The 26,027-nt window shown below is 41.7% G+C and overlaps 1 protein-coding gene across 2 annotated transcripts in view; it reads left to right on the forward strand.

The window, feature by feature from the left end:
• The window catches only part of LOC105467136 (secretion associated Ras related GTPase 1B), a 47,492-nt gene extending 24,504 nt beyond the window's left edge, over positions 1-22,988 (forward strand). For both annotated transcript variants that reach the window (XM_071098439.1, XM_011716554.2), the window contains exons 2-7: positions 3,896-3,971; positions 6,862-6,981; positions 15,727-15,792; positions 19,467-19,570; positions 20,632-20,763; positions 21,759-22,988. In XM_071098439.1, the coding sequence (XP_070954540.1) occupies positions 3,914-3,971; positions 6,862-6,981; positions 15,727-15,792; positions 19,467-19,570; positions 20,632-20,763; positions 21,759-21,875 (597 nt within the window). In that variant the 5' untranslated portion in view covers positions 3,896-3,913 and the 3' untranslated portion in view covers positions 21,876-22,988. The remainder of the gene's footprint in view (positions 1-3,895; positions 3,972-6,861; positions 6,982-15,726; positions 15,793-19,466; positions 19,571-20,631; positions 20,764-21,758) is intronic.
• The last annotated feature ends 3,039 nt before the right edge of the window (positions 22,989-26,027 follow it).

A 26,027-nucleotide genomic window follows, 5' to 3' on the forward strand; every position in this document is an offset into this window, starting at 1 on the left:
GCACCTGTAATCTCAGCTACTCGGGAGGCTGAGGCAGGAGAATCACTTGAAGCCGGGAGGCGGATGTTGCAGTGAGCCGAGATTGTACCACTGCACTCGAGCCTGGCGACAGAGGGAGACTCCGTCTCAAAAAAAAAAAAAAAAAAAAGAAGGATAGAGACAAATTTTGAGGTTAAGATGGTTGTTTAGGAGTGTGACATAAGTTTCTTGACCAGGTGGTTCCTGTGAGAACCAAAGAAAGCATGAGTTTTCACTGAAAGAAATTGATAGGACTAGGGATGAGTGGATATGGGATATGAGGGAGGCGAAGGAATTACTTGTCAGAGTCATGAGCTGGAGTGATTTTATTTTATTTTTATTTTTTATTTTTGAGACTGGGTCTCACTCTGTCACCCAGACTGGAGTGCAGTGGTACAATCTCAGCTTACTACAACCTCCGCCTCCCAGGCAATCCTCTTGCCTCCTGAGTAGCTGGGACAGGTGCGTGCCAGTATGCCTAGCAAATTTTTTATTTTTTGTAGAGACAGGGGTCTTGCTTTATTACCCAGGCTGGTCTTGAACTCTTGGCCTCAAGTGATCCTCCCACCTTGGCCTCCTGAGTAACTGGGATTACTGGCATAAGCTCCCACACCCAACCCTGAAAGAGAGAGAGAGAGAGAGTGTGTGTGTATAATTTTTTTTTTTTTTTTTTTTTGAGACGGAGTCTCACTCTGTCGCCCAGGCTAAAGTATAGTGGCTAGATTTCGGCTCACTGCAGCCTCTGCCTCCTGGGCTCAAGCAATTCTTGTGCCTCAGCCACCAGACAAGCTAGGATTATAGGCATGCACCACCACGCCCAGCTAGTTTTTGTATTTTTAGTAGAGTTGGGGTTTTGCCATGTTGGCCATGGCTGGTCTTGAACTCTTGGCCTCAAGTGATCTGCCTGCCTTGGCCACTTGAAGTCCTGGGATTACTGGTGTGAGCCACCACGCTTGATCAAAAGTATATTTTTATATATGTGATTTTTTTTTTTTTTTTTTTTTTGATACGGAGTTTCGCTCTGTCACCCAGGCTGGAGTGCAGTGGCACAATCTCGGCTCACTGCAACCTCCACCCCCTGGGTTCAAACAATTCTCCTGCCTCAGCCTCCATAGTAGCTGGAATTACACACGTGTGCTACCACGCCTGGCTAATTTTTTACTTTTAGTAGAGATGGGGTTTCGCCATGTTGGCCAGGCTGGGATGTGATCTTTCTTAAGAGGCTTTTTTCCCTCTTATTTTCCATATTACCGTATCGGTTTATCAAGTGATATATCAAGTAAATACTGAATTTTCTACTATGATTTAAAAGATTTTTTATACCATTCAGTAATGGCCAGGCATGGTGGCTCACGCCTGTAATCCCCAGCACTTTGGGAGGCACAGGTGGGAGGATGGCTTAAGCCCAGGACTTTGAGACCAACCTGGGCAACATAGTGAGACCCCTGTCTCTTTAAAAAAACTTGATAATATGATTACATTTGAAAAATACAGAAAGATAACACCCAGAAATTTACCACCTGGAACCAATTGCTAATAAGACGAACATAAAGAGAAAAAGTCTTTTTTTCCACACAGGTATAATTAGACTTGGAAACTTACTTTATTAATATAACCTTCCTTCTCCTCCTCTTTCTCTTCTCCCTATTTTTCTTCCTCCCTCTCCCCAACCACCCACAATGAGGTTCGATAAATACCTCATAGGCCGTATATACTATAAAGTATTTTTTTTTATTTTTTGAGACAGGATCTTTCTTTGTTGCCCAGGCTGACGTACAGTGGTACAATCCTGACTCACGGCAGTCTTGACTTCTCAGGCTCAAGGGATTCTCCTAACTCAGCATCCCAAGTAGCTGGGACTACAAGCATGAGCCACCATGCCCAGCTCAATTTTTTTTCATTTTTGGTAGAGACAGGGTCTCACTATGTGGCCTAGGATGGTCTTGGACTCCTGCGCTCAAGCCATCCTCCTGCCTGTACCTCCCAAAGTGCTGGGATTACAGATGCTAGCCACCATACCCAGCCTAAAATTTTCCTTTTTTTTTTTTTTTTTTTTTGAGACGGAGTCTCGCTCTGTCACCCAGGATGGAGTGCAGTGGCCGGATCTCGGCTCACTGCAAGCTCCACTTCCCGGGTTCACGCCATTCTCCTGCCTCAGCCTCCCGAGTAGCTGGGACTACAGGCGCCCGCCACCTCGCCCGGCTAGTTTTTTGTATTTTTTAGTAGAGATGGGGTTTCACCGTGTTAGCCAGGATGGTCTCGATCTCCTGACCTCGTGATCCACCCGTCTCGGCCTCCCAAAGTGCTGGGATTACAGGCTTGAGCCACTGCGCCCGGCCTAAAATTTTTCTTAAGTAACATTTGTGATACATATCTTGAAACTTTTCTATATTTAGGATAATTTCCTTTTTTTTTTGAGACTCTTTCACTGTGTCACCCAGGCTGAAGTGCAGTGGTGAAATCTTGGCTCACCCTCCTCCTCCCCAGTACAAGTGATTCTTGTGCCTCAGCCTCCCGAGTAGCTGAGATTACAGGCACTACCCACCATGAACAGCTAATTTGTGTTGTTGTTGAGATGAAGTCTCGCTCTGTCGCCCAGGCTGGAGTGCAGTGGCGCGATCTCGGCTCACTGCAGCCTCCGCCTCCCAGGTTCAAGCAATTCTGCCTCAGCCTACTGAGTAGCTGGGATTACAGGCACGCGCCACCACACCCAGCAAATTTTTATGTTTTTAGTAGAGACCAGATTTCACCATGTTGCCACCCTGGCTGGTCTTGAACTCCTGACCTCAAGTGATCCGCCTGCCTCGGCCTCCAAAAATGCTGGGATTACAGGTGTGAGCCACCGCACCCAGCCTCTATATTTAGGATAATTTCCTTTTTTGTTTTTGTTTTTTGAGACGAGTCTCACTCTGTCACCCAGGCTGGAATGCAGTGGCACAATCTCCGGTCACTGCAACCTCCGCCTCCCAGGCTGAAGCAATTCTCGTGCCTCAACCTCTGGAGTAGCTGGGACTACAGTAGCGCACCACCACGCCCAGCTAATTTTTGTATTTTTAGTAGAAACAGGGTTTCACCATGTTGGCCAGGATAGTCTCAAACTCCTGACCTTAAGTGATCCACCCACTTCAGTCTCCCAAAGTGCTGGGATTACAGGCGTGAGCCACTGCACTTGGCCTATATTTAAGATAATTTCTAAAGGTAGAATTCTTGGGTCAAATAATATTAACAGATATACTATTGCCTAATTGATTTTGTACCAATTTATGCTGCCACCACATGTGCCTCTTTTACCACATCCTTTCTCGTCCTGGCTGTTATAATTCTTTTTCATTTTGCTACTTTAATGGACAAAGAATGGTTTCTACTTGATATTTTAATGTCATTTTGGGTTTTTGTTTTGTTTTGTTTTTAAGACAGGGTCTCACTCTGGCACCCAGGCTAGGGTGCAGTGGTTTGATCAGGGCTTACTGCAGCCTCAACCTCCTGGGCTCAAGTGATCCTCCCACCTCAGCCCCCTAAATAGCTGGGACTTCAAGTGCATACCACCACGCCTAGCTAATTTTTTATTTTTTTGTAGAAACAGGGTTTCGCCATGCTGCCCAGGCTGGTCTTGAACTCCCAATCTCAAGCAATCCTCCTGCCTAGCTAGGTCTCCCAAAGTGCTGGAATTTCAAGCATGAGCCACCACACTCGGCCCGCATTTTGTTTTTTATGCACAGTATAGATCATATTAGACCAGCTTGGATAAGAGTGTGCAACTCTTTGTAGTAAGGTTGCTGTAGGATTATCTACTCAGAGTTGGTGTTTAACAGTATTGGCGTTTAATGTATATTGGTGTTTAATGTTGACTACTAAATTAAAAACTCTTTTTTTTCAGACCCTATCAGATTTGGATATGTCCTTCATATTTGATTGGATTTACAGTGGTTTCAGCAGTGTGCTACAGTTTTTAGGTAATGGTGGTCCTTTATTCTCTATAGTTATCCCCTTTGGTCTTATTTAATAGTGCTTATCTGTGTCAAGTCTGTTAAGAATAGTTAAGAATATGGGCTTTGAAATCATACATAGATGTTCAATTACTCATTGTATCGCTTTTAAATTAAGTAATCTTTGGCAAATTACTTTTTTCACCTTAGCCTGAGTTTTCTTATCTGTAAAATGGCAGTAATAATTCCTACCTCTTAAGGTGTTAGGAATATTACTAACAGAAATATCTACCATTCATTAGCTAGTTTACCTATGTGCTTTAATGCTTTATGTCATTTAATCCTTACAGGATTATTATTAAAATGCATGTTCCATAAAATAGCTTGTACACCATAAATAGCAGTTTATAATATGCTAAATGAGACTTCTTTACCCAGCAGTTCTTTTTTTTTTTTTTTTTTTTTAATTTTATAGAGACAGAGTCTTGCTATGTTGCCCAAGCTGGTCTTTTTTTTCTTTGTTTGTTTGTTTTTGAGATGGAATCTCACTCTGTCGCCCAGGCTGGAGTGCAGTGGCGTGATCTCAGCTCACTGCAACCTCCACCTCCCAGGTTCAAGCGATTCTCTTGCCTCAACCTCCTGAGTAGCTGGTACTACAGGTGTGTGCCACCATGCTGGCTAATTTTTGTATTTTTTGTAGAGATGGGGCTTCGCCATGTTGGCCTGGCTGGTCTTGAACTCCTGAGCTCACATGATCCGCCCACCTCAGCCTCCCAAAGTGCTAGGATTACAGGCGTGAGCCACTGTGACCAGCCTTGCTACAGTTTTTTTTGTGGGTTTTTTTTTTTTTTTTTTTTTTTTGAGAGAGAGTCTCGCTCTGTCGCCCAGGTTGGAGTGCAGTGGTGCAATCTCAGCTCACTGCAATGTTCGCCTCCTGGTTCAAGCAATTCTCCTGCCTCAGTCTCACGAGTATCTGGGATTACAGGCATGTACCACCATCCCTGGCTAATTTTTTATATTTTTAGTAGAGATGGAGTTTCACCATGTTGGCCAGGCTGGTCTTGAAGTCCTGACCTCAAATGATCCACCCACCTTGGACTCTCAAAGTGCTAGGATTACAGGCGTGAGCCACCGTGCCTGGCCTCCTTGCTACAGTTTTTAGGTAATATTGTGCCTTTGTTCTCTATAGTTATCTCCTTTTGTTTTATTTATATAATAGTGCTTATTGTGTTGAGCCTCTTTATATATGAAGCAATAGTTAAGAATAGTTAAGGCCAGGCGCAGTGGCTCACGTCTGTAATCCCAGCACTTTGGGAGGCTGAGGCAGGTGGATCACGAGGTCAGGAGATCAAGACTATCCTGGCTAATATGGTGAAACCCCGTCTCTGCTAAAAATACAAAAAATTAGCCGGGCGTGGTGGCACGTGCCTGTAGTCCCAGCTACTCGGGAGACTGAGGCAGGAGAATTGCTTGAACCTGGGAGGCAGAGGTTGCAGTGAGCCGAGATCAGGCCATTGCACTCCAGCCTGGGCCACAGGTGAGACTCCATCTCAAAAAAAAAAAAAAAAAAGAACATGGGCTTTGTAATCATACAAATATGTTGAGTTACTCATTGCATCCCTTTTAAATTATGTAATCTTGGGCAAATTACTTTTTCATGACACTCATAGTAGTGATAGTCATAGAAGTAGATTCCTTAATGATAAAAAATATATATATAGTTCTCCCCCCAAAAATAAAAGATTAGGACATCAAACAATTTACTTCTTAGACTTAAGCATGGACAAAGGACTAGGTGTTATTTTAGTATGAATTTATTAGAAAACGGATGGCCTGAAACTATAATTGCCTAATGTCTTTAAAAGTTTGTTTATTTCAGTCAGGTGCGGTGGCTGGCTCACATGCAGTTCTGTGGAGGTTAGACAATTAAACATGGAAAAATAAAGTTTGGTTGGGCATGTGGCTCACGCCTATAATACCAGCACTTTGGGGAAGGCAAGGTGGGCCAATCGCTTGAGGCCAAGAGTTCAAGACCAGCCTGGCTAACATGGTGAAATCCCATCTCTACCAAAAAATACAAAAATTAGTCGGGCATGGTGGTGCACACCTGTAATCTCAGCTACTCAGGAGGCTGAGGTGGGAGGATCACTTGAGCCCAGGAAGTTGAGGCTGCAACAAGCTGTAATCATGCCACTACGCTCCAGCCTGAGCAACAGAGTAAGACACTGTCTCTAAATAAATTAATTAATTAAGTTCAATATGAAATTTAGCAGTTCAATTCCAGTCTATTATAAATTGGTCAATGCTGCCTTTTTTCTATTTATCAATTTATCTGTCAATCAATACCTGATTGATACTTCTAAAATTAAAGTAATCAGCATTTTGGCATTGTAGATATGTTAAGGCAACACACATATTCTATTGACTGGGTTGAAGTTTGGTTTTATAATTATCTGAAGTCCCAAATCATGAATAGATTTATTTATTTTATTTTCATTTATTTATTTTTTTAGACAGAGTCTCACTTTGTCACCCAGGCTGGAGTGCAGTGGCATGATCTCAGCTTACCGCAACCTCTGCTTCCTGGGTTCCAGTGATTCTCCTGCCTCAGCTTCCTGAGTAGCTGGGATTATAGGCGTATGCCACCACACCTGGCTAATTTTTGTATTTTCAGTATAGACAGGGTTTCACCATGTTGGCCAGGCTGGTGTGAAACTCCTTACCTCAGGTGATCTGCCTGCCTCAGCCTCCCAAAGTGCTGGGAGTAGAGATGTGAGCCACAGTGCCCAGCCATGAATAGATTTAAAATAGATTTTTAAAAACTGAAAATAGGTTTAGAACTCCAAGCCAAATTTAAATTCATTTGGATAATTAGTGTCAGATATCACTTTGACCAATCATAGCTCTTGCTTTGCAGGATTATATAAGAAAACTGGTAAATTAGTATTTCTTGGATTGGATAATGCAGGAAAAACAACATTGCTACACATGCTAAAAGATGACAGACTTGGACAACATGTCCCAACATTACATCCCAGTAAGTATATTCCTATATACAATGTGATACTTGATCAAATGATGCTGAGTCATAAGCACTAACCAAAAGTGTTCTGTTTTGTTTTGCTTCAGACAGGGTCTTTCTCTGTTGCCCAGGCTGCAGTGCAGTGGTATGATCACAGTTCACTCTGCCTCCTGGGCTTAAGCCATCCTCCTGCCTCAGCCTCCCAAGTAGCTGGGACCACAGGCATGTGCCACCATGCCCAGTTAATTTTTCTATTTTTTCAGAGACCAGGTTTCAATATGTTGCCCCAGGTGGTCTCAAACTCCTGAGCTCAAGTGATCAGCCTCTCTCAGCCTCCCAAAGTATTGGGATTACAGGCGTGAGCCACTGCACCTGGCCAAGTTTTTTGTTTTGGGGGCATTTTCTGGTAGATAAATTATGATCAAGTGATTTGATCTGTTCCTAAAATAATAAATTATGGGTGACCTGGTTCCCAGGGAGTATATTTAGATCTTGAATTAGTACTCATACCTTTTTATCAGCTAGTACTCCCTTCTCTAGCTTGAGGAATTAAAAAGTTGTTGCTGAGGGATTGTGACATGATTAGTAAATAGTCCACCATTGCCTTGTTTACATAACCTGAATTTTTTTTCTTTCTGTTTTGTTTTGTTTTGTTTTTGAGGCGGAGTCTTACTCTGTCGCCTAGGCTGGAGTGCGGTGGCACGACTTTGGCTCACTGCAAGCTCCGCCTCCCGGGTTCACGCCATTCTCCTATCTCAGCCTCCCGAGTAGCTGGGACTACAGGCACCCACCACCACACCGGCTAATTTTTTGTATTTCCCGTATTAGCCAGGATGGTCTCGATCTCCTGACCTCATGATCCACCCGCTTCGGCCTCCCAAAGTGCTGGGATTACAGGCGTGAGCCACTGCGCCCAGCCTTCTTTTAGATTTTAAAGCCATATTACTTTATTTTATTTATGTAGAGACAGGGTCTTGCTCTGTCATGTAGGTTGGAGTGCAGTGGTATGATCATAGCTCACCCTTCGAACTCCCAGGTGCAAGTGATCCTCCTGCCTCTGCCTCCCAAAGTGTTGGGATTAAAGATGGGAGCCACTGCACCTTGAACTATTTTAAGCACTAATTCAGTAGATACATTATAGTTTTATATATGACTGGTAACAGAATTTATTAACCAGTTATTTTTCTAGTGTTAATAACCTCAACAATATCTAATTTACACCACAGAATTAATCTAAAGAAAACAAGGTATACATCGACACACAGTACGTTTTAAAACAGGGGTGGGTATGGTGGCTCATGTCTGTAATCCCAGCACTTTGGGAGGCTAAGGCAGGAGAATCACTTGAGCCCAGGAGTTTAAAACCAGCCTGGGCTACATACGGAGACTCCATCTCTACAAAAACAAAAACAAAAAATTAGTCTGGCATGGTGGCATATACCTGTAGTCCTAGGTACTTGGGAGGCTGAGGCAGGAGGATCACTTAAGCCTAGGTGTTCAAGGCTTCATTGAGCTATGATTGTGCCACTGCACTCCTAACATGGGCAACAGAGTGAGACCCTGTCTCTAAAGAAACAAAAAATGCCAAAAAAATTGAAAGTTTTTTTTTTTTTTTGAGATGGAGTCTCGCTCTGTTGCCCACGCTGGAGTGCAATGGCATGATCTCGGCTCACTGCAACTTCTGCCTTCTGAGTTCAAGCAATTCTCCTGCATCAGCCTCCCAAGTAGCTGGGATTACAGGCACGCGCTACCACACCCAGCTAATTTTTGTATTTTTAGTAGAAATGGGGTTTCAACACGTTGGCCAGGCTGGTCTCGAACTCCTGACCTCAAGTGATCCGCCTGCCTCAGCCTCCCAAAGTGCTGGGATTACCTACGTGAGCCACCATGCCCAACCAAAACTTGAAAGGTCTTTTTTTTTTTTTTTTGAGACAGAGTTTTGCTTTTGTTGCCCAGGCTGGAGTGCAATGGCGCAACCTCCGCCTCCTGGGTTCAAACGATTCTCCTGCCTCAGCCTCCTGAGTAGCTGGGATTACAGGCATGTGCCACCATGCCCAGCTAATTTTTTGGTATTTTTAGTAGAGATGGGGTTTCTCCATGTTGGTCAGGCTGGTCTCGAACTCCTGACCTCAGGTGATCTGCCTGCCTCAGCCTCCCAAAGTGCTGGGATTACAGGCATGAGCCACCACACCCGGCCAAAAATGGAAGGTTTTAAAACAATTTTAAAAATAAGTTGTGTGTTCTTGTTTTTTTAGAAAGACCCCCTGGGCCAGGTGTGGTTGCTCATGCCTATAATCCCAGCACTTAGGGAGGCACAGGCAGGAGGATAGCTTGAGCCCAGGAGTTCACGACCAGACTGGGCAACATAGCAAGACCCCATCTCCAAAAAAGGAAAAAAATAATAATTTTGTTGTTGTTGTTTTTGAGACAGAATCTCACTCTGTCGCCCAGGCTGGAGTACAGTGGCATGATCTCAACTCACTGCAAGTTTGGCATCCCAGGTTCACACCATTCTCCTGCCTCAGCCTCCTGGGTAGCTGGGACTACAGGTGCCCACTACCACACCCGGCTAATTTTTTTGTATTTTTAGTAGAGACTGGGTTTCACCGTGTTAGCCAGGATGGACTCGATCTCCTGACCTCCTGATCCGCCTGCTTCAGCCTCCCAAAGTGCTGGGATTACAGGCGTGAGCCACCGCGCCTGGCCAAAAATAATGTTTTTTAATAATGACTGTAAATTTTTTTTTTTCCTTTTTTGAGACAGAGTCTTACTCTGTTGCCTAGGCTGAAGTGCAGTGGCACCATCTCGGCCCCCTGCAACCTCTGCCTCCCGGGCTCAAGCAATTCTCCTGCCTCAGCCACTGGAGCCACTGGAGTAGCTGGGATTACAGGCATGTGCTACCAAGTGCAGCAAATTTTTGTATTTTTAGTAGAGACCAGGTTTCGCCATGTTGGCCAGGCTGGTCTTGAACTCCTGGCCTCAAGTGATCCACCTGCCTTGGCCTCCCAAAGTGTTGGGATTACAGGCGTGAGCCACCACACTTGACTGACTCTGTAAATTATTTAATAAATTTCATTTTGTATTTAAGGTTATGTAATGAATTTGAGAATAAAGTTAACATTAAAGTGAGAAAATTATTAGAAACAGAAACCTAATTTAACTTGTGACCTTACTTTTACAGGTGAAAATTTTATGAATCAGATAGACAAGTTCATCTATAGATTAATTATGAAATAATAACTATAGCCTTGGCCGGGCGCGGTGGCTCAAGCCTGTAATCCCAGCACTTTGGGAGGCCGAGGCGGGTGGATCACGAGGTCAGGAGATCGAGACTATCCTGGCTAACATGGTGAAACCCCGTCTCTACTAAAAATACAAAAAACTAGCCGGGCGTGGTGGCGGGCGCCTGTAGTCTCAGCTACTTGGGAGGCTGAGGCGGGAGAATGGCGTGAACCCGGGAGGCGGAGCTTGCAGTGAGCCGAGATCACGCCACTGCACTCCAGCCTGGGAGACACAGCGAGACTCCGTCTCAAAAAAAAAAAAAAAAAAAAAAATTACTATAGCCTTAATAATGAATATAAAATTGAGAACTGGACCAAAAAGTAGGTAATACTGTAATTAGTTCAGTAAATGTTCAAAGAACAAAGAACGAGGATGGAACAAAACAAAACAAAGTATTTTATCTATAAAACAATTAGTGAGGTTGGAAAAGGAAGATTTCCTGAAATTGACAAATCTTCTGCAAAAACAGCATAATTTCCAGCCTGGCCAAAATTGTGAAACCCCGTCTGCACTAAAAATACAAAAATTAGCCGGACACAGTGGCACATGCCTGTAATTCCACCTACTTGGGAGGTGGAGACAGGATAATTGCTTGAACCCAGGAGGCAGAGGTTGCAGTGAGCCGAGATCGCACCACTGCACTCCAGCCTGGCAACAGAGCCAGACTCCATCTCAAAAAAAACAAAAAACACAGGAAAAAAAAAAAAAAAAACCAGCATAACTGGAAGAGACTACAGAGTGGTCTTAAGTATTAGGTGTAAGTCATTTTTTAATTTTTTGATGTTGTTCTCTTTCATTTATTCAAATATTTATTGAGCACCTACTTTATGTCACACTTTGTTCTAGATACTAGGGGAAAACAGATGCTATCTCAGCCTTTCCTGCAGCTCACATTCATTTCAACTCATATTTTTTAATTAATCAAAAGCATATGTGATCTGTTGTGGTGTGGAAAAGAAAAAATTTTTGAAAAGGAAAAAAAAGCATATGTGAAAACCTGCATATATCCTTTGATCTGGCAGTTCTACTCCTATTTACCCAAGAGAAATGAGAAAATATATTTACCAAAAACCTTGTACAAAAATGTTTATACTAGCTTTATTTGTTGGTGGTGAGTTGGGTTTTGTTTTGTTTTGTTTTTGAGTCAGAGTCTCACTTGGTAGCCCAGACTGGAGCACAATGGCACAATCACGGCTCACTGCAGCCTGGACCTCCCAGGTTCAAGTGATCTTCCCACCTCAACCTCCCAAGTAGCTGGAACTACAGGCACATGCTACCACATCTGGCTAATTTTTAAATTTTTTTGTAGAGATAGGGTTTCACCATGTTGCTTAGGCTGGTCTTGAACTCCTGGGCTCAAGCGATCCACCCACCCAGCCTCCCAAAGTGCTGGGATTACAAGTGTGAGCCACCATGCCCAGTCTATACAAATTTTATTTGTAATAGCCAAAAACTGGAAATACCTCAAATGTCCATCAGAAAAGGAATGGATAAATAATGGAATGCTACTTAGCAAAAAGATGAATAAACCACTGATACATTCAGTCATATTATGCTACGTGGCCGAAGCCGGTCATAAAAAGTTATCTACTGTGTGATACCATTTATATGAAATTCTAGAACAGACAAAACTAACCTGTGGTAATGGAATTCAGATCAGTGGTTGCTTCTGGAGATTAAAATGGGGATTGACTGCGAAGGGGCAAGAGGAGACTTTCTGGGATGTTAACAGTGTTCTGTATCTTAAATAGTCAAATTCAGACTTCTTTTATAAAGCAGAAAGTATCTTGGGGATTATTACCATAGAGGTTGTTTGCCAACCACATCTAAGCATTATCTTTTCCTTATGAACAGTGACTTTGAATATAGATTGTATTAAATATTTTATTCATTTGGCAATCTACACATATAATTTTTTTTTTTTTTTGAGACAAAGTCTCGCTCTTGTCCCCCAGGCTGGAGTGCAATGGCGCAATCTGGGCTCACTGCACCCTCCGCCTCCCGGGTTCAAGCGATTCTCCTACCTCAGCCTCCCGAGTAGCTGGGATTACAGGCGCCTACCACCACTCCCGGCTAATTTTTGTATTTTTAGTAGAGATGGGATTTCACCATGTTGGCCAGGATGGTCTCAAACTCCTCACCTCAAGTGATCCACCTACCTCGGCCTCCCCAAGTGCCAGGATTACAGGCGTGAGCCACCGCGCCCAGCCCAGAATTTCTTTTTATTTTAAGACAGAGTCTTGCCGGGCGCGGTGGCTCAAGCCTGTAATCCCAGCACTTTGGGAGGCCGAGGCGGGCGGATCACAAGGTCAGGAGATCGAGACCATCCTGGCTAACACGGTGAAACCCCGTCTCTACTAAAAAATACAAAAAACTAGCCAGGCGAGGTGGCGGGCGCCTGTAGTCCCAGCTACTCGGGAGGCTGAGGCAGGAGAATGGCGTGAACCCGGGAGGCGGAGGCTGCAGTGAGCTGAGATCCGGCCACTGCACTCCAGCCTGGGCGGCAGAACAAGACTCCGTCTCAAAAAAAAAAAAAAAAAAGACAGAGTCTCTTTGTTGCCCAGGCTGGAGTGCAATGGTGCAATCTCGGCTTACTGCAGCCTCCATCTCCTGGGTTCAAGTGATTCTCCTCCCTCAGCCTCCTAAGTAGCTGGGATTACAGGCACCTGCCACCATGCCTGGCTAATTTTTGTATTTTTAGTAGAGTCAGGGTTTCACCATGTTGCCAACGGTGGTCTGGAACTCCTGACCTCAAGTGATCCACTTGCCTCAGCCTCCCAAAGTGCTGGGATTACAGGCGTGAGCCACCGCACCCAGCCCAGAATTTCTTTTTCTTTTTTTTTTTGAGACGGAGTCTCACTCTGTTGTCCAGGCTGGAGTGCAGTGGCGCAATCTCGGCTCACTGCCAGCTCCACCTCCCAGGTTCACGCCATTCTCCTGCCTCAGGCTCCCGAGTAGCTGGGACTACAGGTGCCTGCCACCACGCCCAGCTATTTTTTTGTATTTTTTTTTTTTGGTAGAGATGGGGTTTCACCATGTTAGCCAGGATGGCCTCAATCTCCTGACCTCGTTATCCGCCCACCTCGGCCCCCCAAAGTGCTGGGATTACAATCATGAGCCAATGCGCCCGGCCCCCAGAATTTCTTAACAAGATAAAATACTCTGGGCTAAAGTAGCTACACTAACACTTACGTTGTCATTATGGGGCACTTGAGCTTTTGGCCGTAAGAGAGTACTGGGTCTGGAATTACCCTCCCACTGTACACAATTAGAAAACTGGACAAAAAAAGATGCTACAACTGTTTTCAGACATTGGGCAACAGCTAGCCCAGGACTGTGATTCCTGAGAGAAAGGAAACAACTCTATTTTAGTTTTATGCCAAGAGGTAATTTTCAGACCATGGTGCAAAGAGAGGATGCCCAAACATAGTCCAATAGTCTTGCTGAGTTGAGGAGATGTAGACCAGAATTTGGAGAGGCCAACAGGACTAGAATTTTTTTGCTAGGACAGAGAGGAGGAAGTACCAGAGAGGAGGGACCTCTAGAGAGAAAGGACTCTAGAAATTTACATAGCCAAATACCAATCTGTGTATGCAGTGGGTAAAACTCCAAAAGCCTAGTCAAAGAACAATTATATGTTGGCCAGATAATTACTAGAGCTCTCATGGGGCTAGGAATCATTGTTGTTTAATCCCATTTAGCCTTCTAACAAATCTTAAAAACTGATCTGCAAGCAAGTGAACTGTCAGAACAAAGTTCAACCTTCTTCAAAGGACTACAACAAAATCCAGCACTCAATATGAAATTACTAGACATGCAAAGTAACAGGAAAGTGTGATTCAGTCAGTAGAAACAGACACAAGTGTGACAAAGATGATGGAATTAGCAGATGAAGACATTAAGACAATCGTTATGAATGTCCTCAAGGACTTAAAGGAAAATACAAACATGAGGAAAGAAATGGAAGATATAAAATAGAATCAAATGAAACTTCTAGAAATGAAAAATACAGTATTTGAAATGAAACTTTCTTTTCTTTTCCTTCGAGACAGGGTCTCCCTGTGTTGCCCAGGCTGGTCTCGAGCTCCTGGGCTCAAGTGATTCTCCCACCTTGGCCTCCCAAAGTCTGGGATTATAGGCATGAGCTACCATGTCCAGCCTGAAATGAAAATTTCACTGGATAAGATTAATAGTAAATTAGATAGTGCCAGTACTGCAAAAGGAAAGACCACTAAACTTAACTCAATGCAATAGAAACTATCCAAAATGAAGCACAGAGAGAAAAGTGACAGAAAGCAAAATAAACAGAGCCTCGATGACCAGTGGGACAACATCAGGCAGTCTAACAAACCTGCAACTAAAGTCCCAGAAGTGGAATGGAGGAGGAAGAAAGATAGTTATGAAAATAATGGCCACAATTTTTTATGATAATTGTTTTTGTTATTAAAGACTGTCTTATGTCAGTCATGAGAAAATTATTTCACCTGTATCATTTAAGATGAATTATATGAACAGTTATTAGATTGGAACAGTTACTTGAATTCATAGCAAATAACTGTCTGAATAGATTAACATTTTCAGCAGGAAGAATAGAGAAGGAAAAATAAATGTTGGATTTGTGGTGAGTAGAATACCAGAACTGAATATTACAATTAGTTGTTATATTGTCAGTATGAATTGGTGTATATCTAATTACAAAAAAGGTATTATTGTACCAGTTCCTAAATGTTTGATTTGACCTTATTTACCATAAAAGTAAATCAAACATTAAGTAGTCATATAAGCTGTTGTTAGAAATGCTTGTTCCCTGGTGCTGTAAAGAAATAGCACTTAAACGTAAATTTAATTTTCTCAGCAAGGCCATTTTTGCTTTCTGCAGAAAGGGTACACTCGCCAGCAATTTTGCCACAAGAGTACACCGAACAAAGGAGACAGGGTCATTTATAATGTGATGCGTCCACCCTGCTGCTGTGTCCGGTTTCCATTGGCCGGAATGGGACCTCACATTCTGTGTTTGTCCTGATTGGCTAGCAACTTAGAACTTTTTAAAAGAGGCAGAGGAGAACAAAGGAAGGAGGAAGTAACTTGTGGTATGCTGAGAAAGGTAAAAACACCTTCAAATAAGGAAGAGGAACAGGCTATGACCTAATGCTTGCTTGGACCAGTATAAGTATGTCAGGACAAATATTTAGGCTAAATTGTGGGAGCTAAGAACATAAAGTACATTAATTTCTTTATTACGGCTGGCAGATATTTAAGAATGTTAGCATGGGTCTTTGAATAAATTTTGCTTCTAAGAGAAGTTACTATTTATTCCTAATTAGATGGGGAGGAAAGTCTTTGAAGAGTAACCTCTACTTTTAGCATTATTAATGGGTTTCTGATTTTCATGTTGTAAAAATATTTTAAAATCTTTTTTTTGTTGTTGTTTTTTCTTTTTTTTTTTATTTTATTTAAATATTTTAAAATCTTATTTAGCTTCAGAAGAACTGACCATTGCTGGCATGACGTTTACAACTTTTGATCTGGGTGGACATGTTCAAGGTAAGATTCTTTTTTTTTTTTTTTTTTTGAGACAGGGTCTCACTCTGTCTCCTGGGCTGGAGTGCAGTGGTGCAATCTCAGCTCACTGCAACCTCTGCCTCCTGGGTTCAAGTAATCCTCATGCCTCAGCCTCCCCAACAGCTGGGATTACAGGCATGTGCCACCGTGCCCGGCTAATTTTTGTATTTTTAGTAGAGATGGGGTTTCGCCATGTTCAAGGTAAGATTCTCTTACTCTTACAGTCACTTTGTTTTATTTTAACTTAACAAAAATGTGGCCATTAGTTCTAGTGCATGAAATCTCATTCTAGTCACGCAAGGCCAGAGTAGATTTAAAATTTAGGGATTATTACTCCCCGATAAATGCTTTAAAAGCAAAGGGTGATTTTCATGATACTTCTGGCCAATTCAAATCGGAATTGCTTTTGGTGGTAAAATGTATGAGTAAAATTAACTTCCATTCTCTCTACTTCAATCTACCTCTCACTGTCATAATCATGTTATGAACATGTTACTGCTCTGTAAAACAAACAAACAAAACAAAACAAAAAAACCTTCAGTGGCTAACTCATTACCAACAAAATAAAGGCCAAACTCATTAACCTGGCGTTCAGGATCTCTATGATCTGTTCCCAGTTTACTTTTCTGGGCTTTTAAAAATTATTTTATAGAGACAGGGTCTCACTCACTGTGTTGCCCAGGCTTGTCTCCAACTCCTGGGCTCAAGCAATCCTCCCACCTCAGCCTCCCAAAAGTTGGGATTATAGGTGTGAGCCACCACACCTGGCCTACTTTTCTGGTCTTTATTTCCCACTATTCCCCTTCCCATTCTTTTTACTTCAACCAAATCAGACCTTCTTGGTGTTTTCCTACCTCTGTGCTTTTGTTCATGCCATCCCCATCCACACATGAGTAACCCCTTCAGGCCCCAGCATATGCCCTGCTACCTCCCTTGGGAAGCCATTCTCAGTTGGAGTTCTCTCAGCTGTACTTCATAGCACTTAGTATATTTGTGTACATGTCTGCAACAAGTTTGGAAAGACTGCCTTATCTCCTATATTAAACTTGTGGGGACTAAAATCCTGTTTTGTTTTGTTTTTTTTTAATTAAAAATTTTTTTTGTAGAGATGGGGTCTCACAATCTTGCCCAGACTGATTTTGAAGTCCTGGCCTCAAGCAGTCCTCCTGCCTCAATTTCCCAAAGTGCTGGGATTACAGGTGTGAGCCACCACACCTGGCCTGTTCATTTTTTATATCCCCAAAAGTATGTGGCAACATCTACCTCATAGTAAGTCATAACTAATGAATATTACCGAGTTGGTGGGCATTCTAAAGACCTGATACAACATATAGTTGAAAAGATTGTAAATGGTTCTGACTAGTGAAAGCACATTTGAGACATGTAATTGTCTGGCATATACACAAAATAATTTCTGGAATATGATTATTAGAATTGGAATCTAATGGAATTTGTCTGAGACTTCATTTCTATATTGTTTTCAAGACATGTCATAATGGCTGGGTGTGGGGTCTCAAGCCTATAATCCCAGCGCTTTGAGAGGCTGAGGTTGGGAGGATCACTTGAAGCCAGGAGTTCAAGACCAGCCATGCGACATAACAAGACCCTGTCTCTACACAGAATTTAAAAAATTAATGGGGCATAGCGATAGACACTGATAGTCCTACCTACTCAGGAGGCTGAGATGGGAATATGGCTTGAGCTCAAGAGTCTGAGGCTACAGTGAACTAGCCTGGATGACAGAGCAAGACCCTGTCTCTTAAAAAAAAAAAAAAGATATGTCATACAACTCAAGTCAGTGAAGAAAGTTACATTGTGGAAAAAATTACTCTTTTTTTTTTTTTTTTTTTTTTTTTTTTTTTTTTTTGAGACGGAGTCTCGCTCTGTCGCCCAGGCTGGAGTGCAGTGGCTGGATCTCGGCTCACTGCAAGCTCCGCCTCCCGGGTTCCGGCCATTCTCCTGCCTCAGCCTCCCGAGTAGCTGGGACTACAGGCGCCCGCCACCTCGCCCGGCTAGATTTTTTGTATTTTTAGTAGAGACGGCGTTTCACCGTGTTCGCCAGGATGGTCTCGATCTCCTGACCTCGTGATCCGCCCGTCTCGGCCTGCCAAAGTGCTGGGATTACAGGCTTGAGCCACCGCGCCCGGCCAACTCTTATGATTTCATAGACTTTAGTTAATTATTAACATTTGAGCTTCTTTTCTGTTATGAGTAAAACAGTTTTTATGTTTTTTTTTTTGTTTTTTTTTGTTTTTTTTTGGAGACGGAGTCTCGCTCTGTCGCCCAGGCTGGAGTGCAGTGGCCGGATCTCAGCTCACTGCAAGCTCCGCCTCCCGGGTTCACGCCATTCTCCTGCCTCAGCCTCCCGAGTAGCTGGGACTACAGGCGCCTGCCACCTCGCCCGGCTAAGTTTTTGTATTTTTAGTAGAGACGGGGTTTCACTGTGTTAGCCAGGATGGTCTCCATCTCCTGACCTCGTGATCCGCCCGTCTCGGCCTCCCAAAGTGCTGGGATTACAGGCTTGAGCCACCGCGCCCGGCCTATGTTTTTTTTTTAAATTTACTTATTTTTTTGAGACAGAGTCTGGCTCTGACTCCCAGGCTGGAGTGCAGTGGCATGATCTTGGCTTACTGCAACCTCTGCCTCCTAGGCGCCATCCTCCCACCTCAGCCTCCCAAGTAGCTGGGCAGGCACACACCACCACATTTTCTAATTTTTTTTGAGACGGAATCTGTCACCCAGACTGGAGTGCAATGGTGGGATCTCAGCTCACTGCAACCTCCACCTCCCAGTTTCAAGTGATTCTCCTACCTCAGCGTGGGACTACAGGTGCCCGCCACCAAGCCCGGCTAAATTTTTGTATTTTTAGTAGAGACGGGGTTTCGCCATGTTGGCCAGGCTGGTCTCCAACTCCTGACCTCAGGTGATCCACCTGCCTCGGCCTCCCAAAGTGCTGGGATTACAGGCATGAGCCACTGCATCCAGCTTGGCTAATTTTTTGTGTTTTTTTGTAGAGATGAGGTTTCACTATGTTGTCCAGGCTGGTCTCGAACTCCTGAGCTCAAGCAATCCACCTGCCTTCGCCTTCCAAAGTGCTGGGGTTACAGGTGTGAGCCACCACACCCAGCCTTATTATTTTAACAAGCTTGTACCTGATATTACTTTCCTTCTGTCACTCATTCTAAATTTATCACTGGCCAAAAAAAAAATCTGATAACTAGAAATGTCAAAAAATGAACACTGCATATATATGTAACATAAATACACACATTTTTATGTATATATAATTACACATATATGTAGTTTTTTTTTACTGCTTATATTTTAGATTTACATAGTAACGGTCCTCCAATGAACTTAATGTGTATCATTTTGTTTTTATTTTTATTTTAAATATTCTACTTCTTACCTATGGTAGTTGGAAGAGACTAAAGTATTTGACTTGGCCACAATCAAGGAAAACCTGAAATTTCCTCTTTGTTATTCTCAGAAGAATTTGGCACCATTATATTCAAGTTAAAAGATTAACTTGAATATATTGTGAAGTACCAGCAGCTAAGGGATTACTGCACTTGATATCTTGTTGGACTCTTTGCTTAAACCATCTGCTGGGTTTGACCAACAAATAAACTCTAACTCCTGGTTGTTTTTGTTAGCTCGAAGAGTGTGGAAAAACTATCTTCCTGCTATCAATGGCATTGTATTTCTGGTGGATTGTGCAGACCATGAAAGGCTGTTAGAGTCAAAAGAAGAACTTGATGTAAGTTAAATAATTGAAACTAAATATAGTCAAATCACTCTGGTAAGCCTGCAGAAGTAGGTTGGAGATATAGGTATCAGAGTGCAGCTTTTCTGCAGTCTCTGATGAAACTCTTGGCAATTTGTTGAGCTCAGTGATTGCTTTAAGTAGTGATAGAATGCAGAGGCAGTAACTGAGTAATTGTAGCTATTGCGGAAGTACTAACACAGACATCCTTTATGAAGACTTAAGAAGCTCACCCTGTACAGAATGTACCCTTTTAGTATATTTCATGTCTGCTATATTCCTGGAGTGGGTTGATCTTGAGTCCCTGGTCATGCTAGGATGCTATTTCTTAAGCCACAACCTGGAAATGATAGGACTTGCCATCTTTGACACTACTCCCAGGAGTGAGCAGAGGCATATGTAGCTACCTCCCCTCCAGTATCCCAGGTCAGATACTTTGTAAAGGGGCCCAACAGCAGCAGGCAAGGTCAGCACCAGATCTGGGGCCACAGAGTAAGCAGGTCCATGATTTGGTTGAAGGTTGATCTACCATGGCTCTGCCTAGAGCAGGCAAACAAATACTTGTACATGTGGAAAAGGCCAGGTAGGTTCTATGGTTGCGAAACAAGGAAAGAGAATGCCTGAGTTCCTACTTTGTTCCAGAGACTGTGCGTATTACTTCATTTAATTCTCAACTTCATAGGGTGGATGCTACTGTTCCTAATTCTCTCTGGAGCTTCAGTCAGGCTAACTTGCCCAAAGTCACATCTCAGAAGCAGCAGAACCAGAAGTGAAACCAGATCTGTCCACCTCTAAGGTGCTGGCTCTGTACACTCTGTGTCACTGCTTTACAGGGTGAGCAGAGTAAACATTCACAGGAAGAGTCGTAGGAAGACAGAAGAATTGAGCTTATGGTTTCATTGAGGTCAATTTAAAATGTGGGGAAAGTTTGACAAAGAAAGTTGGTATGACATGATATGGTAGAGAATGAGTCCTTTACTGTTTTATCATATCAAAATAAGCTCTTCGGATGGTTTCATATCAACTCTTGTTTTGTATTGTTTTGTTTTTTTCAGTCACTAATGACAGATGAAACCATTGCTAATGTGCCTATACTGATTCTTGGGAATAAGATCGACAGACCTGAAGCCATCAGTGAAGAGAGGTTGCGAGAGATGTTTGGTTTATATGGTCAGACAACAGGAAAGGTAAAAAAAAAAATTATGATGGGTGTGTTTAATTCTACAGTACAAATGTCTTCTTAAATTACTATTGTCGAACTATACAAGCCCATTATCTTTTTTTTTTCTTAAACCGTCATTTATACATGTGGGTCTTTTTGATGTCTTCATTTCTTTCTGCCATGGAATGAAACCTTTTCTTGGTGACAACAAAAATGTCAAGAATCAGTTATGCCTAACGCTTGTGCTTATGGGAAACTAAATTAAAGCTTTCAAAGTTATTCATCATACATTTTCAGAATTAGCCACCAAACGATATATTTCAGTGTTTAAGTATACCAGTAGTGTGTTTAGGCCCTGAGTTTACCAGAGATAAATAAGACATAAACTTGGTTATGGGAATATTTTAGGATTTTCTGAGCATATACTTTATAATAAGCTTTAAGACGGATTGTTTTGGTATTCACTTTTCCTAGGATTTATTTTGGGGAAAACATCAGCATTGAAAAAATCCAGATAAACAATGGAAGAACCTCTGAGGCTTACAGAATTTTCTTAGTTTACATATACTATTTCAGGGTGGAGAAAGACTGCAGCATATAGCAGGAGGCTCTTAAGTTAGACAAAGTAGACTTTAGTCCGTTTTCTGTCTTTTTCATAAATTAGCTCGACATTAATTTTAGGAAATGCCTTGTTTGGTCGTAAACCTTCTCAGGGAATGTTTGTCTTTAATATTAGTGCAGCCAGTTCAGATTTTTTTCTAAGTCAGATTTTTTTTATTCTTGGGTATCTTGCAAGCTAACCTCTTTCCCACTGAGTGGCCATCCTGTCCTAAGGTAGAGTGAGAGAAGGAGGCTTCTTGTGTGTTCATGGGGCTTGGATGCCAAGCAGCCATGACTTTATCACAGTCATGGATTTATCACAGCCATTCTTTGTTCTAAAGTAGAACCTATAATTCTGCTGGGATGTGGGGCTTTATTAATTTCATAAAATTCCAACAAAATGTCTCTCTTCTATTCTAGGGGAGTGTATCTCTGAAAGAACTGAATGCCCGACCCTTAGAAGTTTTCATGTGTAGTGTGCTCAAAAGACAAGGTTACGGAGAAGGCTTCCGCTGGATGGCACAGTACATTGATTAACACACACCCACGTTGGTTCCACGTGTCAACGTTCAGGCTTACTCAGAGATTTGATTGCTCAACATGCATAACTTGAATTCAATAGACTTTTGCTGGTTATAAAACAGATGTTTTTTAGATTATTAATGTTATATCAACTTAATTTGAGTGAGAATTGAAAACTGATTCAAGTAAGTTTGAATATCACGATGTTAGCTTTCTAATTCCATAAAAGTAATTGGTTTTTACAGTTTATAATCTGACATCACCCCAGCGCCATTTGTAAAGAGCAACTTTCCAGCAGTACATTTGAAGCACTTTTTAACAACATGAAACTATAAATATAAACCATATTTAAAAGCTCATCATGTTAAATTTTTTATGTACTTTTTTGGAACTAGTTTTTAAATTTTAGATTATATGTCCACCTATCTTAAGTGTACAGTTAATAATTAGCTTATTCAATGATTGCATGATGCCTTACAGTTTTCAATAACATTTTTTCTTATGCAAACGTCATGCAATAAAACAAACTCTAATGTTTGGCATCCTTGTTGGGCAAATGTTTCATTTAAAGGTGTCTTATCTAGCTAGTATACTCTGAAAATTTGAGTATTTAATATTAGGCATATGAGGTGGTTGTTGGGAAAGGAGATTCCTTCAGAATATTTAGAATAGCATTTAAGCCTCTCAAGGCTTATGTATTTACCATGAGATGGTTGTGGTCAGTTGCACCTGATACCATGTATCCCTGAATCATGTGTATTTTTATTAGTAATGCTGCCACTACCATTGCTGATGGGGTCTGTGTCCTAGTCCCTGTGGGATTGGCTTTCTGAAGAAAAGCGCATTTATGGTACACAAGGTTGATTCTCAGTTTGGTAGGCTCTGTAGTTCCATCCCAGCTGTCTAATTCTGAAGTGCTGCAATCTTATTGGTGCACAATGGGGTAATCTGTGCCTCTTCCCCAAAAGCAATGACAGGCGCCACTCTCTCCACATTTAGATATATTCCCAGTCTCTTTACATTTAACGGTACTCCCTGGAGCAAGCAATAAGTAGGACCTTGTGTGCAGTTTCATTGTAGAGACATGTATATCTGAGGAATAAAACAGCTTGTTTTGTGTCAGTCTGAGATATGTGGAGATTTTGTTCCTATCCTATAGCTCTTTTGTACTCTTTGGCATATTTTATATCCTGGTAGAAGAAAACAAGTGCTTGTTTCCAATTTTCTTTTTTTCTTATTTGCTCTCAGGTAGTTCTCACTTCATACAACAAAGACTTTTTGTTTGTTTGGCTTTTTGTTGTTGTTGTTCTGTTTCATTTTGTTTTAGAGACGGGGTTTCACCATGTTGGCCAGGCTGGTCTCAAACTCCCGACCTCAAGTAATCTGCCTGCCTTGGCCTCCCAAAGTGCTGGGATTACAGGCGTGAGCTACCATGCCTGACCTAACTTTTGTTTTTAGATATTATGCTTGCCATGTGATAGGGCCTGCAAGCCTCATTGCTAGGCTTACTAAGAAAATTTTAGTTTTTCAAAAGCTTTATAATTTCTTAAGAAATTGAATTTTTTTATATTCCCATCATTAGTAATATAAAATGAAAGGTAAGTGCCAAAAATGTATTTTTAAAGACCCTCAAGTTTAAGATTTATCTTGATTATAAGCCAAGTTTTATAGTATATTTAACCAATTCCATCAAGAATAATTTTAATATCAAAAATTAGTGATTTCTGTAGCCATTGTCCATGTCAGAGTTACAGTCCTTTTTGTCATCGATAATACAACCTATGAAGCAGATAAGGATTGAGGAATATGACTGGAAGGAACTACTATTTAGCTAAGGGGACAAGGTCACTTCTTAAGATGACGTTTGGTTTCAGTAATCTGACTATTCTGTTTCACTTTCATCTTCTTTCTAAATGAAAATAAAAGTGCTCCCTCTCTTCCTAGAAACATCAGTAGCACTACGGGAAAAGTAGAACATGACATTGCAGCCTATTGATTTCTTCTTCCAGATAGATTTAAAGTACTCCTTAAGTTCTGACTAAATAGAACTAAGTCTTATTAAAAATAACTGTCTCCTGTTTGTGTTATCTGTCTTTAGTACCTTCGGGGACCTGCCTTTCTTCAAGTATTTCCTAGAGTATCTGTTGTGATACTGAAGAAGTTAATTATTTGTGTTGTAAATTGGCATAAAGGAAAAAAACGTACTGGTTTCTCTAGCCAGGAAAAATGCTTTCTGGTATAATATATCTCGCTCCAGAACCCTCATTCTAATTGTAGCACTAGGATCAAAGAAACAAAGTCACTTTGTGGACCACAGCTAAACTGTGGGTATTTTCCCAAAGATATAAGATTTTTATGGCCCGAGCCTCTAGAAAGGAAGCCATGTTTAGCAGCAACCAGCTTTCCTCCCAGCTTTAGGGGGCAGAGTTCCTGAGCCAGAGGACTTACTGTCCAGCTCTGAGAACCTCTCCAGAGTATATGCACTGGGTACTGCTCTTTTTCAAGAGAACCAAAGTAAGTGGATGGCAAGAAACAGTAGAAGCACAGAGGAAAGACAGCTCTGCATGTGCCTGTGTGAACATGTGCATCCATGGAGTATTTTCCAGGTAAATACTGGTACTGGGGACATAGGCTAATTGTGTGTCCCACACTGTAAGATGTTAGGGTGTAGTTAACACTGTGGTATACATCCAAATCAGGCACTGTCCAAAATATTTTTTAAAATCTGAAGTCTGAAATGTAAAAATATAAGGTCTCAAACCACTTTTACACTTTTAAAGAGATTCTTATCCCACACCTGTTTTACTGACTGCTGTTAATTACACTTTTGGATCAAGCTGGTTAAATTGATAGATTTCAGTTTATCTCAGTGAATTTTTAGAATGGAGATTATGGCATTTTTTAATTGGAGAACAGACATTTCTCTTATTCTCCAGTGAATAAGAAAATTATTCACTGTTGGTTTAAACCAGTATCTTTGTGTGAGTGCCAAAGATATACGAACACAGATACTGCCTGTGTAGACCTAAATTTTAGTTTTGTGTACCTGGATCCATATACAAATTTTTTGTGGTTTATAGCATAAAAGCAGAACATTGTTTCTTTTCTTAGTTTTCAACCAGCTCTTTTTTCTTTTTTTTTTTTTGAGACGGAGTCTTGCTTTGTTGCCCAGGCTAGAGTGCAGTGGCACGATCTCAGCTTACTGCAACCTCCACCTCCTGGGTTCAAGTGATTCTCCTGCCTCATCCTCCCAAGTAGCTGGGACTACAGGCGCACACCACCATGCCCAGCTAATTTTTGTATTTTTAGTAGAGATGGGGTTTTACTATGTTGGCCAGGCTTAGGTGGGCAGATCTCGAACTCCTAACCTCGTGATCTACCCACCTAAGCCTCCCAGGGTGCTGGGATTACAGGCATGAGCCACCATGCCCAGCCAATTTTCAACTGGCTCATACTTCTTTATAGTGCTTTCCAGCACATAAACTACATATAAATCATTAAAATAGGGTGATAACTGTGATAATAGTGTTTCTTGCCTTCTAGAAAATTATTTTATTAACTACATTCAAAACCCAGCATTTCATATGGTCCATCATTAGAAACAGATAGTTCTAGTTAACATAATTGGAGAGTTTCAGGAGAAAGGTTTACATTTTCTGAAACTGTATTTGGTAAGTGACTCAATGTGGTATTTCAGTCTTGTTAGTCACTTAAATGACTGAAGTTTGCAAGGATTTATTGCCAAGTAAAATTTGACCAGAGTGCACTGAGAATAGCTACATAAAGGGAAATCTCTCAAAATTCCTTCTGTTCATTTAATTTGGAGCATATTGTTTAAATCATTTTAAACATATGTAAAAAGTTGGTGAAGCATCAAAAAATCTTCAAGAAACAATTCAAAAATAGAAATTAGCAAACAAGTTTCTTAATGCAAAATTAATAGGGAATAAAAGGTAGCCTGTATTAAAAGCCAGAGGCTTTGCTATAAATACAAGAGTTGAGGAAAACAGTGTGCTTCAATTAAGGACTAAATTATCAAAACTGCATGTTTGTTTGTTTGTTTTTGGAGACGAAGTCTCACTCTGTTGCCCAGGCTGGAGTACAGTGGTGCGATTTTGGCTTACTACAACCTCTGCCTCCTGGGTTCAAGCGATTCTCGTGCCTCAC

The sequence above is a fragment of the Macaca nemestrina genome, chromosome 6 (genome assembly GCF_043159975.1).
Source record: "Macaca nemestrina isolate mMacNem1 chromosome 6, mMacNem.hap1, whole genome shotgun sequence".
NCBI classification, from domain to species: domain Eukaryota; kingdom Metazoa; phylum Chordata; class Mammalia; order Primates; family Cercopithecidae; genus Macaca; species Macaca nemestrina.